This window comes from Cheilinus undulatus, linkage group 8, assembly GCF_018320785.1.
Source record: "Cheilinus undulatus linkage group 8, ASM1832078v1, whole genome shotgun sequence".
NCBI classification, from domain to species: Eukaryota; Metazoa; Chordata; class Actinopteri; order Labriformes; family Labridae; genus Cheilinus; species Cheilinus undulatus.
The window spans coordinates 9,904,750-9,919,971 of NC_054872.1; the positions used below are offsets into that span (position 1 = coordinate 9,904,750).

Consider the following 15,222-nt stretch of genomic DNA (forward strand, 5'->3'; position numbering starts at 1 on the left):
TGAAGATCTGTTGAGAAGTGTGGGGTCTGTCACGCAGAAACACACACTATAAGTACATTCTAATTAGCTGATGTATGCAGGACCTCATCCACGTTGGAGGGGTATCAAAAAGCAATCAACGCCCCATCCCTGATGAGCTCAGAGAGACAGAGATCCACATTGTCTATGGAAAGAGGATATGTGGCTGGACCTCGATTCAGCTTTCCAAACCACCATAATGCCATGCAATCACAAGACATTATGCACAGATCTGAACCCCAAAGCCACAGGATAGAGAAAAAAAGGAATATTGAGTCTGTAATTCAAAGGCCTGATTATGATGGTTGCTCTTGTAAAAAGCTGCTTTGGAGAGCCAGAAGTGGGAGAATTAGCCTACAAGTGCGACAAAATATGGTTATAAATGCAGAGGAGGAACGTGTTTAAAAAACTGTCATGATGAAGAGCAATACAGCACAGATAGGAGAGTGGAATTGAGTTAAGATGACAACTCGTTGCCATGGAAAACTGGAAAACTGGAAAAAATAAGTCAGCAGCAAGTGTAGTAGGTGAATTTATGAAAGTGATTCTTTTCACTGGAGGAAAATCGAATAGAAATATCAACCACAGCAGAACTCTACGTTATCAGCATGAAATGGTGAAAAAATCAGGTATCCTAAACATACAATCTAGGATTTTGCCACCCATTCATAATCTAATTTGACCTGAGGCCATACAGCTGATTCGTTTCAGTAAAGACCATAGGTGTTTTAGCTGCAGGCTCGAAATGAGAGAGGCATGCGTGTCACACAAAGACCATCGGTTAGCGACGTACCGAAAGGGACTCTGTATCACCATCTTATCTTCAAAGGACTGGGCAGGGGCTCAGGGGAGCTGTGCCACTGCCTCGCCTCCACAAAGACACACACAGAGGGGGGATTTGGACCTGCAAGCAGGAACCAGAGATCTCTCGGCCGGCACCCAGGCCTGGACCCTCCTCCAACTCGCCCGCGGAGAACAGGCAGGGTTCCTGCACACACGGCACGACATCAGTGAGCTGATCCCTCACCACCACCACCCTCCTCCTCCTCCTCCTCCGTTCTCTATCTCCTTCCCTCCTCCTGCTCCCCTGCAAACCCCCTTTGCCGACTGCCTGCCCAGTTGCTTCCTGGCCTCAGCTTGACGGAGGGGATGGGATCTGAACTCAACTTAGACACAGAGTTTCCACATTTCACAGATGGCTGGGAGAGGCTTTGCATGAAGGTGAGGAAACAGAGAGGGGGAGAAAAGAGAGAGAAATAGAGAGAGGGAGCTTCATCGGCGGCGCCGAAGCGAGGCCGATTTCACACCGCAGTAGTGTGCGCTAAAGCAGGCCGCCGTTAATCCACTCACTGAGGGGACGGCCTGGAGCTATTCCGCCGTCCGTCCGCCATCTCCCTTCACAAAGCCATAAATGGTGCATTATACAACTGGGCTTCAGAGACAGTGCTGATATGCTGATAGGTAGCGGACAAAGAGCAACTCAACCACAGGAGCAGAGCCACATGCAGGACTGAGGGCTTTAGGAGCAGAACAGCACACATGTATGCAGGCATGATCCCTTAAATGCTGTACTTGCTGAGGTGTGAACTGTTAGGGTGCTATATCTGTGCTTTTAATCTGGGTTAGCTCAACCTCTGAGACAGAGATGGACATGTGCTGGCTCCCTCTCCTCCACTCACCAACAAAAGCTTTTCTCTCAACTGTGAATTCATATCTGAAAAGTTACAAAAAGTCTTGATGATGAGTCTTTGAACTTACGAAAGGCAATCATTTGGAAAGAAAGGGGGCAGGAAATATATAAACATGGGGGAATTTAAATAAATTGACACAAAGAAAATCAGGAAGAGGGCAGTGAATTATGTAATGATAAGACAGCCACCAGCCTAAGCCACAAAATGAGATGTTTTACATGAAACGAACAGTGGTCTAGATTAGAGAGCCATCCTGTTTAGACATGAAGCCAATTGGGTTGATATCACATGTAGAGAAAATTTGAAAGATAAGTGGGAACTATGAGAATTGTTATAATCCAACTGTAACAAAAAGCTGAAGTATATTGGCTGCTCCCCCAGAAGCAAGGCGTGATAAACATCTTTGATGAAAGAAGTTCATTACTTGTGCACTGTGTAATGTTACATGCTGTATTATGAGTCCATGCCAACCTACACTGAGGCAGTCTCTGAATGAAGCCTTAGGCATTTAATGGACATCATTAGGTAGAAACATATAAGAGATAATTATGGTAATTACAAATCCCTTTATTCGCCCTGAGTCTTTGACAAGAAGGATGTCATATCATCCACTTCAAACAAACAAAGAGTTGTTGTCTCTTCCCCTAAATGATGTCCGGTTCTATTTGGATTGGAATTGTTTTAGGATTATCCCTTTTTATTGTTTGGTTAATAGCTCTGAATGGAGGCTACATTTCTTTCAATAAAAACTTGATAAAAACAAGTGATTCACAATAGTGGGATATGACATGCATTTGCATAGCCACTTCATTACAAGTGAGACCTTGATCTTGAAAGAAGCCCCACACAAAGCGAACGGACATGCCCATTAGAGCTGGAGAAGGAACCATTGAAAATCCCAGACATTACTATGGACACCATAGAGTTTCACTTCCCCAACATGAGCTGAAAGAAGAAAATATCATGCACTGCTATAAACAAAAAAAGGTCTTCCAAGAGTTTGTTTTGGTAAACTTGAACCACGTGCTACTCTCATTTTTACCATACGAGGTCAACCCCGGAGTAACCCCTTGTCACTTCATCTAAGAAATACACAATCCAAGCAGCCAGAGCAGCTGAAACGCTGTCTGGAACATCTTTATCTAACGACTGAGAGGGAATCGTGAAAGACTTGGGTGTTTATTTACAATATGCATCCAATCATCCCCTGTCACAGTTCCATGTTCATCTTTTTCCGAAACCACAGAGAGACACTCACTGGAGATTCCACTTTTGGCCTCTTTGCTACAAAAACTCATAATATGGTGCCATCTTATCAGATGCTGCTTACAATAACAGATTCACTTCAAGTCAAGCCTGTTGTTTAACTTATTCAGTCCCATGGGAAAATTCAGTTCAAACTAGTCAGGAGACATACGCCAGTCCACAGCAGCTGATGATGTCAACGGGTCCCTGCTAGTACCAGATTCCTCAGGCACTTTCAATCATTCCTTGTGAGATTACTGCAATAGGATATTACTGTACAAACTATGACCATGTGTCCTGCTGCCACAAAGCTCAGCAACATATTACAGTTTGTCAAAGCAAGCTATTGCGAGGGAGAGACAGATACAGAGAGGAGGAGAGAAGCCATTGACCTTTGTGTCCTTCATATTTGCCTAGCCTCCCCTCAACCCCAATCTTAAGAGTGAAATCATCTGATCCCAAACTAACTGTCAACTGGCTTGTGATGGTGGCAAAGCCAGCAGACATCAATCAATCAGATTTTCTCCTCGTCTATCAGAGGAGGCTTTTTTTCCTGTTTTGCCCGGGCTTATCATCTGACCCAGTTGTTATCCTGTTTCTGAAGCTTAAAAAAACCTGATTATGGTCAAATGTATGTCTCAGAGACTCACGGGCACATCCTAGACTCAACCAGAGGTGAAAATATTGCCAGTATGTGAAGTAAGGAAATATAAAAAAAAAGTACACACACACATACACATATATATACACTATTTGTATATATATATATATATATAGAGAGAGAGAGAGAGAGAGAGAGAGAGAGCTGAAAAACATGATTTTTGATCGCAATTAATCAAAGAATTTCTGTATTTAGTCACGATTATTATTTTGCATTTCAAACTGTTTTTATGTCAGTTGTGATTTTTCTTAAACTACAGTAACTGACTTCCTGTTTGGATGCCGACCTGCCTTTATAGGTAAATCAAAGATTTTAACTTGAAAAAAAGAACTTGCTATGGATTGATAATGAAAGCAAAGAAGATTAAAAAGGTTCACAGGATTTCTGACTTTAACCACCGAGCTGTCTGTAAGTTTTTCAAAATAAAATGAGAGTTTGCGGAGGTAAGTGGACTTATTTTCCATAACTGTTACTGCATGGAGACACTGATGTGCTATGAGTAATGTGAGTTGAAAGAGACAATAAAGCATGCAGTATATATATATATATATATAGTGCTTAACAAATTTATTAGACCACCCTAACCCTAACCAAAGTGAGGTTTATGCCACAGCTGCCCTAAATTAACAGCATTGGTAATTAACAAAATCATTTTTTATGTTTCTGCAATGGTTAATACACCAATATGTAGAAGCTCTTTAACCCAAATGATATCTTTAATGCTAAAATATAATTATGATTGTTATCCATGAATTTTCAAATTTACTGATTTACAAAAAACCTGAAAAAATAGTAAAGCACATTATATGTCTTGATTAATATGTCAAATTATAGTTATTTACTTGCATTCTCAACCAGAAAAATGAGTTTTAGTGGTTGAATGTTGTGCTTGATTCATTTCTGACTTCTCAGAGAAGCCCAGTGAGCCTGCTCACTGTATATATATATTATTGCTAAAAAACATTATTGTTAATTGCAATTGATCTCAGAATTTCTATATTCAATCACGATTAATCACACCCTTTTTATTGCAGTTTAAAATTCTATTATTTTGCATTTCAAACTGTTTTTGTGTCTTTAACAACGGTAATTGACTTCCTGTTTGGGTATAGACCTGCTTTAATAGGTAAATCAAAGATTTCAGATGATTTCAGTCTCTAACAAGTTTTTTTTTTCTTACAAATAAAAGCAGGTCTGTATCCAAACAGGGAGTTAATACCCATTATTTTAGACAGTAAAAAATTAATTGATTACTTAAATGGTACCAAACAGTTTAAAGAGCAAAATCGTGGAATTTTAAACATATGAAAAATGGTGCGATTAATTGCGATTATTAACTACAAAAATCCTGAGTTAAGTGGATTAAAAATTTCAATCTTCTTACAGGCTGTTTATATATATATATATATATACACACACACACAAGTTTTCAGTTTTATTTTTGTTTTCTTCAGGAGTGTGTGTGTCTGAGACGGTGATAAAATTCCAATCTGATAGGACAAAAAGGCATTTATGCTGGTGACATCACTTTCACATCGTCTACTGTTTTCAGTAATTATCAGATAAGTGTTGTAGGAATAACACAAAGAAAAGACATTGAAGCTGCAGTATTTTCTATGGATGTTTACCCGTCACTTTACAAAGCCTGCTCTGAAAACATAAGGTGCAGTTACTTAAAACACAACACTCCTTTTGTCACTGTCCAGCAACGCACAAGCTCTGTCCAATTTGTTTTGCATAATTTACTGTAAATACAATCGATCATCGTCAAAGTGTTCCAAATCTAATATGGATTTATTATCACTGTAGCTGTAGCTGTGCTCCCTGCTAATCACATGTAGGCAGATACAACTGATCACATGATGTGTAAGCTGTGCTGTCAGCTGCTTTAGCAGCTTTGCAGCGGTGCAAATCAAAACACAGCCTCTTTAAAGTATTAACATGTTTTGAAGTTTGTTTTATATTTTCAGCATATTTGACATAAATTGTTTATCTATTTACAAAGCTTTGTCATTAGTGATTTTCCACTGAAGCCTTAAGATGCTATGTGTTTTGTGCCTTTCGTCTGGCGGAAAATGCTGATGTACAAATTGAACTGAAAAGCTTGTTACTTAATCCTCTGTTGCCACCTATCTCTTAACTATAGAGCTCTCTGCATTTCATTCCAATGCAAAGTTCTGCATCGAACTGCCCCCCACAAATACATCCTCAGTAATTCCTGCCAAGCCAGAGATTTACACTGAACAGCTCTTCAGGCATCACTTTCTTGAATCCAAGCTACTCTGTGAATTGTGCTTACAAAACTATCCCTCCTTTAATATAATCTCCTCGTTATATTTGTCTTCTAATTTGGAGAATGCATTTGGCTGGAGTCAAAGTCAAGGCTTGGCCAGTAGACTTCATGTTCCATCTTTTGTTTTTGTTGACAACACAGAGAGAGATTATTCCTTTTCACAGAATATTTACCGAAATTAATTGTAACATTTTGCATAAAATCCTTCCAATAAATTGTGCATAACAAATACATAAAAAAACAATCCTAATATGACCAGAAAGCTGCTTACATTCCTGCAGTTTTAGACTGAAAAATGACTTTTTAGTATGGCAGAGGCGCGATGCTTTTACAGGCAAAGAGCTTTTTCTCTTCTGGGCTATGGAAATGTCAAAGAATTGCACAAATATGATGAACCCAATATCCATATCCATGATACATCAAAACCCCTGCATGGTACAAAAATAACTGCAATACCTCAGGAGCAACCTCAGAAATCCCCTTAATTGAGCAATATCTTCATTCCTGATCCATGTGCATCACCAAGGTGAAAAGGGACTGTGCAAGTTAAATGAAAGAAGAATTCATGATGTGTGGCGGCCTCTCTTACTCACCCTGGCTATTTCCCCTCTTGGCAGGGGCCAAATAGAGAATGTTAAATGAGGCAATTGTGTCCCGGAGGCAAAAAGAGGAAGAAAAAAAGAAAAGCAGGCAGTGCCCCTGCTCTCTGCTCCAACCCTGAGGAGCATACTGCAGTAAGACGAGGGATCCAAGAACCCGGTCCTTTCACCACCCAAATAAGTCATACCGGACCCAACTTATCACGAGAGCAGGCTAAATTAATCTCACACTTACAACCTTAATCATCTGTCACACAGTAATCCCGGTTATGTTTTATTGCACAATGCAAGAAACAAGACAGCAGAACAGAGTTCATTCACCTCTGTGAAAACATACAAATCAAGAATTTATTAAAACTCAGCTAAAACTGCTGAAATAATAACCAACATAGACAGACACACTTCTCTCTGATTACATTTACTCTATAATCATTTCTTCAGAATGTTAGCTGTTATGTGCAGATTTTACAAACACGTCATGTGACCACATCCAGAGAAGTTTGTTTTAAAGGCACCTTGTAGAACTACAAGAGAAAAATGCCTCCTACACACATACGCATTACGAAGAATGATTTAATGTAGGAATAAAAATAAAACATGTGCATGTTCAGATTTGTACTTCTGAGACTTCTATACAATTCATATTAAAAAAAACTTTTAAGGTGGGCAGGACCATTGCCTGTTTAAATGTAATTAAGCATATCTACATCATGTTATTGATATTTCTACAAATACCTGACCTGAATATTCGATCTTCTTTTTATAGGACAAATAAACCTAATCATCTTAAATAACTTTGTTTTATTAAATGCCTTTTTTAAATCAAAGGATGCTGTTAGTTGAAGTCTGCATGTTTTGTTATCAATAGAGCAGTGGTTCCCAACCTGGGGTCTGGGCACCCAAAGATCTCAGGGTGGGCGCGGGACCCTGTCTGTTCTGGAGTTGCCAAAATTAAAAGTACATTTATCCTTTAAAATAATGATTAGAAACATACTGTACAATGGTGTACTAAGGGCAATCTAAAAGATAGAAAAGAATAAAGAGAATCTGTTCATTTTTGATCAAAAAAGTTAAAAAAAAAAAAAAAACTTTCTAGGAAAAAAATATCTTTTTCTAGATTATAAAGTTATGTATTTACATGAAAACCAACTTGGAATTTATGGGTTTAAAAAGTTGAAAATCTATGAGAAAAAAGTTGAAATTTCCAAGTTAAAAAGTTAGAAACTCAAAAATTTAAGAATTTTAAAATTGTAGATTTACAACAGTGTAAAGTCACAAATTTACAAGAAATCAGATTGAAGCAGAGGCTGCATTTTTGATTTAATGATCTAAAAAAATGAAAGTCTTGGTTCAAAAACATTAATGACAGTTAAAGTCAAAGAATTCATTTTTTTCCATGTAAATTAACAACTTTTTAAACTTGAGAATTTTGAGTTTTTTCTTGAAAAGAAACAGATCCTCTTTTTTATTACTATGTTTCTAGAGTGGTCCTAACACACCATCATAATAATAGATCATTTATACAAAAATCTTCTGTCAAGAACAAGTATATGCGAGGCTATTATGTTGGGATTTTGTCAATGAAAACAAACAAAAATGATGTTTATTTTTTCCAAGTGTGTCATGGGGGGCTTAGCCTTTCTTAGTGAGAGCAGGGGGTCCCTAAGGAAAACCACTGCATTAGAAAGCAGTCCAGAATGAAAATATATTCAGATCATATTCACAGAACAAAAAGTTGATCTTATATCCTCAAATGTAACATGATTTCCTTATGAAAGGTGAATCAATGAATGAAATTTTGTCATCTAATTTCATGCTGATTAACACTCTTCTTATCAATAAATCAATAACTCCACTTTAAACCCTGCTTTATCACAGAATTGTTGCTGTTGTAAACAGGGCATGTTGGGGCACACTGTAGGCCTAGCAGGCCTATAGATATCCCAGGATGAAGAGTGTGATCTGTTAACATTTTTGTGGCCTTGCTTGCAGGAAACTGATCTCCCCTGCAGTCTCACACTGTCAGCTATACAGACGTACTCAGCGGTGACACCTCTGATAATCAAATCAAGGCTTTGTCTGGGTCTTAAAAGGACGTACTTGAACAACAGCAAGACCAGGGGCTCTTTTTGCTGTAATGGCCTTTGGACATCAATATTTAAATCTTACATCTTTGTTGTGATTAGAATGCAGCCTTTCTCTGTATCCCCCCCTCCTCTCTATCCTGAAACAACAAGGTTGGGTAAAAAAGGCTTAAATCAATGATCTTTCTGTCTAAACTAGATTCCTAAGCAGTTTGCCACTCTCAGCAGCAAGATAAGATAAACTCTCTTTGACCTAAGAGATGAAGTTGCCATGACGATCAGGGAGTCCATTTTCTCTATTGATATTTTGCTGATGTAACAACAAATGGAACCAGATTCTGCTCTTGATAATGGTGATTAATTAATACCAATATTGATCCCTACAAGCAAGAGACAAGGCTATTAACTTAAAGCAGGCTGAAAGTCAATTGTTACCTGGGGGCTCAATGGACATCAATGATATAAAATCTAAATAAACAGAGAGGAATATACTCAAATGCTTAGTGTGAAGGAGTAGACCACACTTAAACACTTTTTATCATTAAATATTTCTATAATTAACACCATGCTCACCTTGGTGATGTTATAATGCCCAAATGAAAAGACAATGGTGACTGGAGCAGTTATAGAAATAATAGCACTGGAATTCAGGAAAGAAGATAAAGAGGAAACTGTGTGAGGAAGTGACCTCCACCTTTCAACAACCCAGCCCACATCTCACACTGCTGTCCAGGCACCACAGACATAGCGACACAGAGGGTCGGATTAGGCACTGTCAGGCCATCGCCTGCCAACCTCAGCCCATCCAACACATTAGACAGTACTGCTGTGAACAAAGGAAGCAGCAGCTGCTATACATTCCTCTCCCTATAGCTAGGAAGTCGGTGACATAAACAGTAAAAGCAGCATTGTAAAATAATTTCTCGACAGAAAATAATAGCACTTTAGATACAATGGAAAAAAATGCACGAAAATGACATTCATCTGCATTGTTGTTTTGTGTCAAAAGTGAGGAGGCAATTGGGGATCCTTCAGCTAAGACGCAGCAACAGCACAAGCTGTTATTGGCAAGGAACAGATGTTTGAGGGAAAGTTGGCATTCAACAACCATTCTTCTTCTGACAGAAATCAACAAGAGAAACACAAGAGACATGCCGTGATTGTCACCCAATGAAAGAGAAACCCTCAAATATACAGGGAGGCTGGCATGCAAACATTTTTTTTTGATTTTACACCCCCAAAACATCTGACTACTAGAGCTGCCAGCATTTTTGGGCCATGGGTGAAACACAGCATATACAACTTCCACTGCTTCAGCATGCTTATACAAAAATGGCAAAGCCGAGCAAAACTGTAGGAAACACGGATGAGGAGTCTGAGAGAGAGAGAGAGAGAAAAAAATACATCACGCTAAAAGCTCTGCTTAACGCCACATGCTCATCTCACATACTGTACATATACCAATGTATACACAAGCAAACACATTCACAAATTCAGATACAGAATGTTGGCAGTCAATTCAGTAAACACTCCCCTTATCCCTTACTACTGTAATCTGCCTCTGATAAATGCCCCTCAAAGATAGAAATGTCACCTGATATGATAAACAGTATGCTAACGTTACATAAAGTGGCCTGATGCTTAGGAATAGGAGAGATTAACTGTGAAGCAGAGATGGGAAAAAAATAGTTGCTTTGGTAAAAATACACACCTCTAACCTTGTTTGGCTTAAGTGCTGTTCAAAAGGACCAGAAAAATGAGATATTTAATAATAATTCAAAGGTTAAGGCAGGCAACATTACATTAGATTTAAGGTCGCACTTTAAGGTCAGACATGGCCTCCATTGTGATGATATAGTGAAGAGAGCACTGGGATAGAAAATCAATGTTACCAAAGCATCTATATGTCCTATTCCAATTATAACACATCAGTATTATTGTTTAGAAACACTTACAATGATGAAACGCATATAAAAAGATATTTGATTACTGCCACATCAATGGATAGACATTTGGGGGCACAAAGAGCTCCTTCCCATGCAACATTACAGTAAACAAACACTACAATCAGAACAGTATGGTGGTTAGACAATCTTAAGTTAAACAGCCAGAGGAAGCAGCGTGAATTTCCAGGCAGTCTATATGGCAAAAACACCAGTAAAGGGGAAGGCACTAAGTCAGTTTAATAGGCACATTTGACACTAGATGTCCGCCCCTGGCCTCAGAGGGCTGCTTCAATATGTTCCTATAAACACTGGTGGAGGCATGCCCCCTACATCATCCAGATTCCTCTTTACGCTGTGAAACTTTGGGGGGCAATTTTACAGAAAAATTACTGTGAGGGGCCTGGTTTCAATTCAGCCTGTTCATATCTTTTCTTCCTATTAAGCATCAAAATGTTCTCCTCTCAGTACCAATAGAGGTATGGACACCACCATCAGCCAAGGAGAGGCAACAGGGAGGGGGTGAGGGGAGAGCAAGGGAGAAGAGAGGATAGAGGGGAATGTGGAATTCGCACATCATATTACAGCAGCTAATCGCAATCCACAGAGCATCAGCGATATTTTCATCATTCCTGTCAAATTCTACTGACCCGTCTAGGAACCGCTAACAATCTGGGCAATTTATTGGCATATTGGCACAGGGTGATAAGGCTAAAAACAACAGCAGCTAGCAGCTGGCCCTGTGAGATGAGCTGATAACATTGATATGTGCCCCCACACAAAACACCTCCACCACTATCACCTCTTTCTATCAAACTCTTATTACAATAAAAGTATATGCGGGGGGGTGGGGGTGGGGGGGCTTTTCATAGAAAAGCAGAACTGGAAGACGATACAGAAAAAAGGCACTCTCTCTCTCCCTCTATATATATATACACATATATATCTATATATATTTATATATATAAAATCAGATGTAACATTTCATTGAAAAAGAAAAACAAGGGAGGAAAATACATAATTTATCACTGTATTATCGGGATATCCAGGCAGCCTAATCAAGGAGCACTGAGTGACTATTTTTTGCCTTATCATCCAAAGTGGTGGAAACGGAGAAGGAATTATCAGCCAGCTGCAGATTGCTGGGCTGGAATTTTAATGGTAATAATCGGGTTTCTGATGGTATATCTTCTCTGCTTATCTTTCCCATTATCTGGCCATATCTACCCAGTCATCGGAGCAAATTAATGGTGCTCTTTCAGCATCGCCTTTTTATCACCGCTCAGAGAGCACCCAAGGGGAAAGAATAAGCAAAATATTAAAATACTGCATAAATCACAATTTTAGATAACAGTCCAATGTATGCGGGGGTGGTGGTGAGGAGGGGGGGACTGCGCTCAACAACCTTTTTGTCCTTTACTGTGTGTGCTGACTTTCTGTTCAGTGCCTTCTCGGCCTTTTTCCCAGAGTTCCCGGGGTAGGAGAGAGGCTGGTTGTGACCTTTTTGTTTCTAACTAGGTCCTGAATAAACGACTGCACGTTAGCTCTTTTACTGACAACATCTTACACATGACTAACTTGAATTATACATCACTTACTTATTAACGTCTTCACACAAAGCTGGGACAGACAATGAACATGCAGTTGATTTTTTTTGCTCAAAAAAATCTGGATGCTATAAAAGGGATTGGTCAAAGACAAGTGTGCCTGTCATGTGTTATAATGCCGTGCCTTTTTTCTTTCTTTCTTTCTTTTTTTTTTGTAGGCTGGGAAGAAGGTACCAAAAACTCAAATATGAAGTCAGAGATCTCATCTCATCTCATTTTGTAAGCAATTACAAGTTTGAACTAAACCACGCAACAAATGAGTGCAAAGTCATGTAAATTAATGCAGTTATTTCAGCAATAATCCCCTTCATCATGGACAAAATCAGATTAATTGCCAATGTCTGATTTAAAAAAAAATAAATAAAAAATCCACAGTTGTGAAATGTGCAGGAAAGTGCTCAAATTGTGCAAAAAAAATCCCAATTTAAAAAGGATTGACTCATTTTAAAAATGTGCAACTCAGTTAAATTTAGAAGCTAAAACTATAAAAGAACTGTTAAATAGATCCTGATGATGAAAAATGTCTTGTGTCATGTAGGAGAAAAAAAACCTCTTGTAGGTCAACCTGCACCTGCCCCTTAAGAATTCATGCATATAATACACACATGCAAACACTTACACCTACACATGCATAGAAGCATGAACGCTCACACACACATACAGCACATATAAATCATATAATTGTGCATATTAAAAAGTCTCAAAGTGGATTAAAATTTAATGTTGTGACCTGGTCTGCTTTTAGTTTCTTACAGTAGCATTTAGAAGTAGCAGCATGCAGCTCACACACACACACACACAACACAAACTGTACAAGCACTCACATGTAACCTGTCAAAGTGTGCTCATGTCGAATGCTTTTGACATTCTGTCTTTAAATTTATTAGAATGATGTGAATTTAATTCATTCATATCCTGATTTAAATTTCACCACTGGACAATGACACACTTTGGGTCAACTTAATAAAGCTTCAGTCTATTTTCATGCATTTAAAGAAAATAAAAAAACATAAATTCCAGGTCTCCTTTAATTTAAAGCTCACATGCAATTATGTGTAAAATGTGCAGGAAAAAACTGAAGAGCCTTTCAGATGAAAGCATGCCATAACTTGCCCCTATGCCCTTTCACTGCCACTGTAAATACTAGCTTTGAAAATTAATATCTAGTCCAGTCCATGAACTTTGAAGCAACTATGTGCATGAAACAGTGAACACACTCCTGTGTGTGTAGGGTAGAATTAAAGAGTGTGAAGGAGTGTGTGAAGCACGTGTGGGTCAATAGGTTCCAAATAAAAACAATTATATGGTTCAGTCACTTTAAAGCCTTATCATTAAAACAGATCCAGTGGCCTTTAAGTCTTAATAACTGATTATGGATTGGTTTGAAGAGGTTTAGTCTGCACAGCCAGTCACAGTGATACACTGACATACACTTTACAATTCTGCTTGAAAACTCTCTTACAGTCACATCAGAAGAACAACTAATTGCTTAATTTTCTGCAACTTGGCAGCAGTTGTGAAACTTTTCAGCCACTAGCTCCGTGGGATTTGGATCGTAAATCAATTCTAGTAAAAACACAAAATGTCAGCGGAGGGACACTGGAGCGTGTGGACCGTGACAAGCAACACATGAATGGCGATAGTTGGGTGCTACAGATCTGCTTTAGTGTGGTCACTATCATCACAATATTCCGCTTACTTTTCTAAGCCTGGTGACGCGCTTTAGCGGCAAGATAACATTTGGATAGGAAAAAAAAACTTACGTTTGATCTGCCTGGGGTTGCTCTGCTTCCTTCGGGACATGCCTGTTGTGCGGCTGGTCAGTGAATCCAGGTGTAGTACTGACTGATCGATAGGTTCTCGATCATCCAAGCAGTCGGTTTGGGTTTTTGTCTGGTGGAAATTGAGAAAGAAAAAGAAGAAGAAGGGGGGGGCACTAGTAGGCTACTTTTTTACGCACAAGTCTATCGTTCCGTCTGTCTTTCCTTTATCTTTCTCGTCTCTCTGGCTCTGGTTTTGGCTTTCTCTCTCCCTCTCCCTCTCTCTCACAAACTCATGCACACCCTCCCTCTCTCGCTCGCTCTCTCTCTCACTCTTTCTCAGCACCGTCCTCCGTGATGAGGCTGCGCTTCGCGGCGATCCGCACTGACTGACTGGGGAGGTGAAAGCGTTTCGCGCTTTTGTTTGAAGATAAGGTTTGTTCCTCTCCGGGTACCATAGCTGCAGCTTCGTGAACTTCACTTGATCCACAGTTTCTTTAACTTCCTGTAATTAATAAGCGTCATGTTTCGCTAGGAAAGTAGATCTGAACGGAGATGGAAACAAACTGAGCCCCAGCCGGTGATCATGATGCACCTCAGCCTCAACACGAACATGTTTAATTCGAGTTCATCACAGGAAAACATTTTTACACGTTTATTTCTCTTCAAGGACCGAATCACCACCAGTTCGATGCTGCTTAATTATGACAGATTTCACTTCTACATTTTTAAATTCTGCACATAAAGAGAGGGAGCTCTCAAATAAGGCACGAGGTAATTTAATATTTAATGGCCTGACTCAAATCACAAACAAATGAATCTATATTGGCCCATGAGGTGGAGCTTGCCCAGTTTTTCTTGCATAATGCATCCTGACAGGTAAAACTGATTGAAAATGACCTGATCATTTTGGCAAAAGATGGAAGTTATAAATAACTATACTGTTTATAAGATGATGCGTAAAACAACCTCTTTACCTTAAATTCTGCCCAGTAATTTAACTGTAAACACATTTATTTCATCATTTGCAATTAGGAGCAGTTTCCTGCTCTGTTTATATATCAATATTTAATAAAACTGTCAATCAAAACGTGAGCCTTTTCTTGCAAGTAGTCTGGATGCATGGAGGAGAAAATATTTAAAATATTAAAAGGAGAGGGAGAGAGAGGAAAGAGTGTTCAAATCATTCAGATTTTGACTGCCATGTTCTGAATAGTTGCCCAAACTGGAAATCACTCTCTTCAATTAGCCAGTTGGACTGCCAAGGAAGACAAGCAAGTGGCCTGTGAAATTATCTTGTAACCCAATTCCACAACTTTGG

The 15,222-nt window shown here is 39.0% G+C and overlaps 1 protein-coding gene across 1 annotated transcript in view; it reads right to left on the bottom strand.

The window, feature by feature from the left end:
- Positions 1-14,180, bottom strand: part of zfpm2a (zinc finger protein, FOG family member 2a) — a 162,933-nt gene extending 148,753 nt beyond the window's left edge. The window contains exon 1 of the mRNA XM_041794381.1: positions 13,905-14,180. Within this exon, the coding sequence (XP_041650315.1) occupies positions 13,905-13,944 (40 nt within the window). The 5' untranslated portion in view covers positions 13,945-14,180. The remainder of the gene's footprint in view (positions 1-13,904) is intronic.
- Between the last annotated feature and the right edge of the window lie 1,042 nt (positions 14,181-15,222).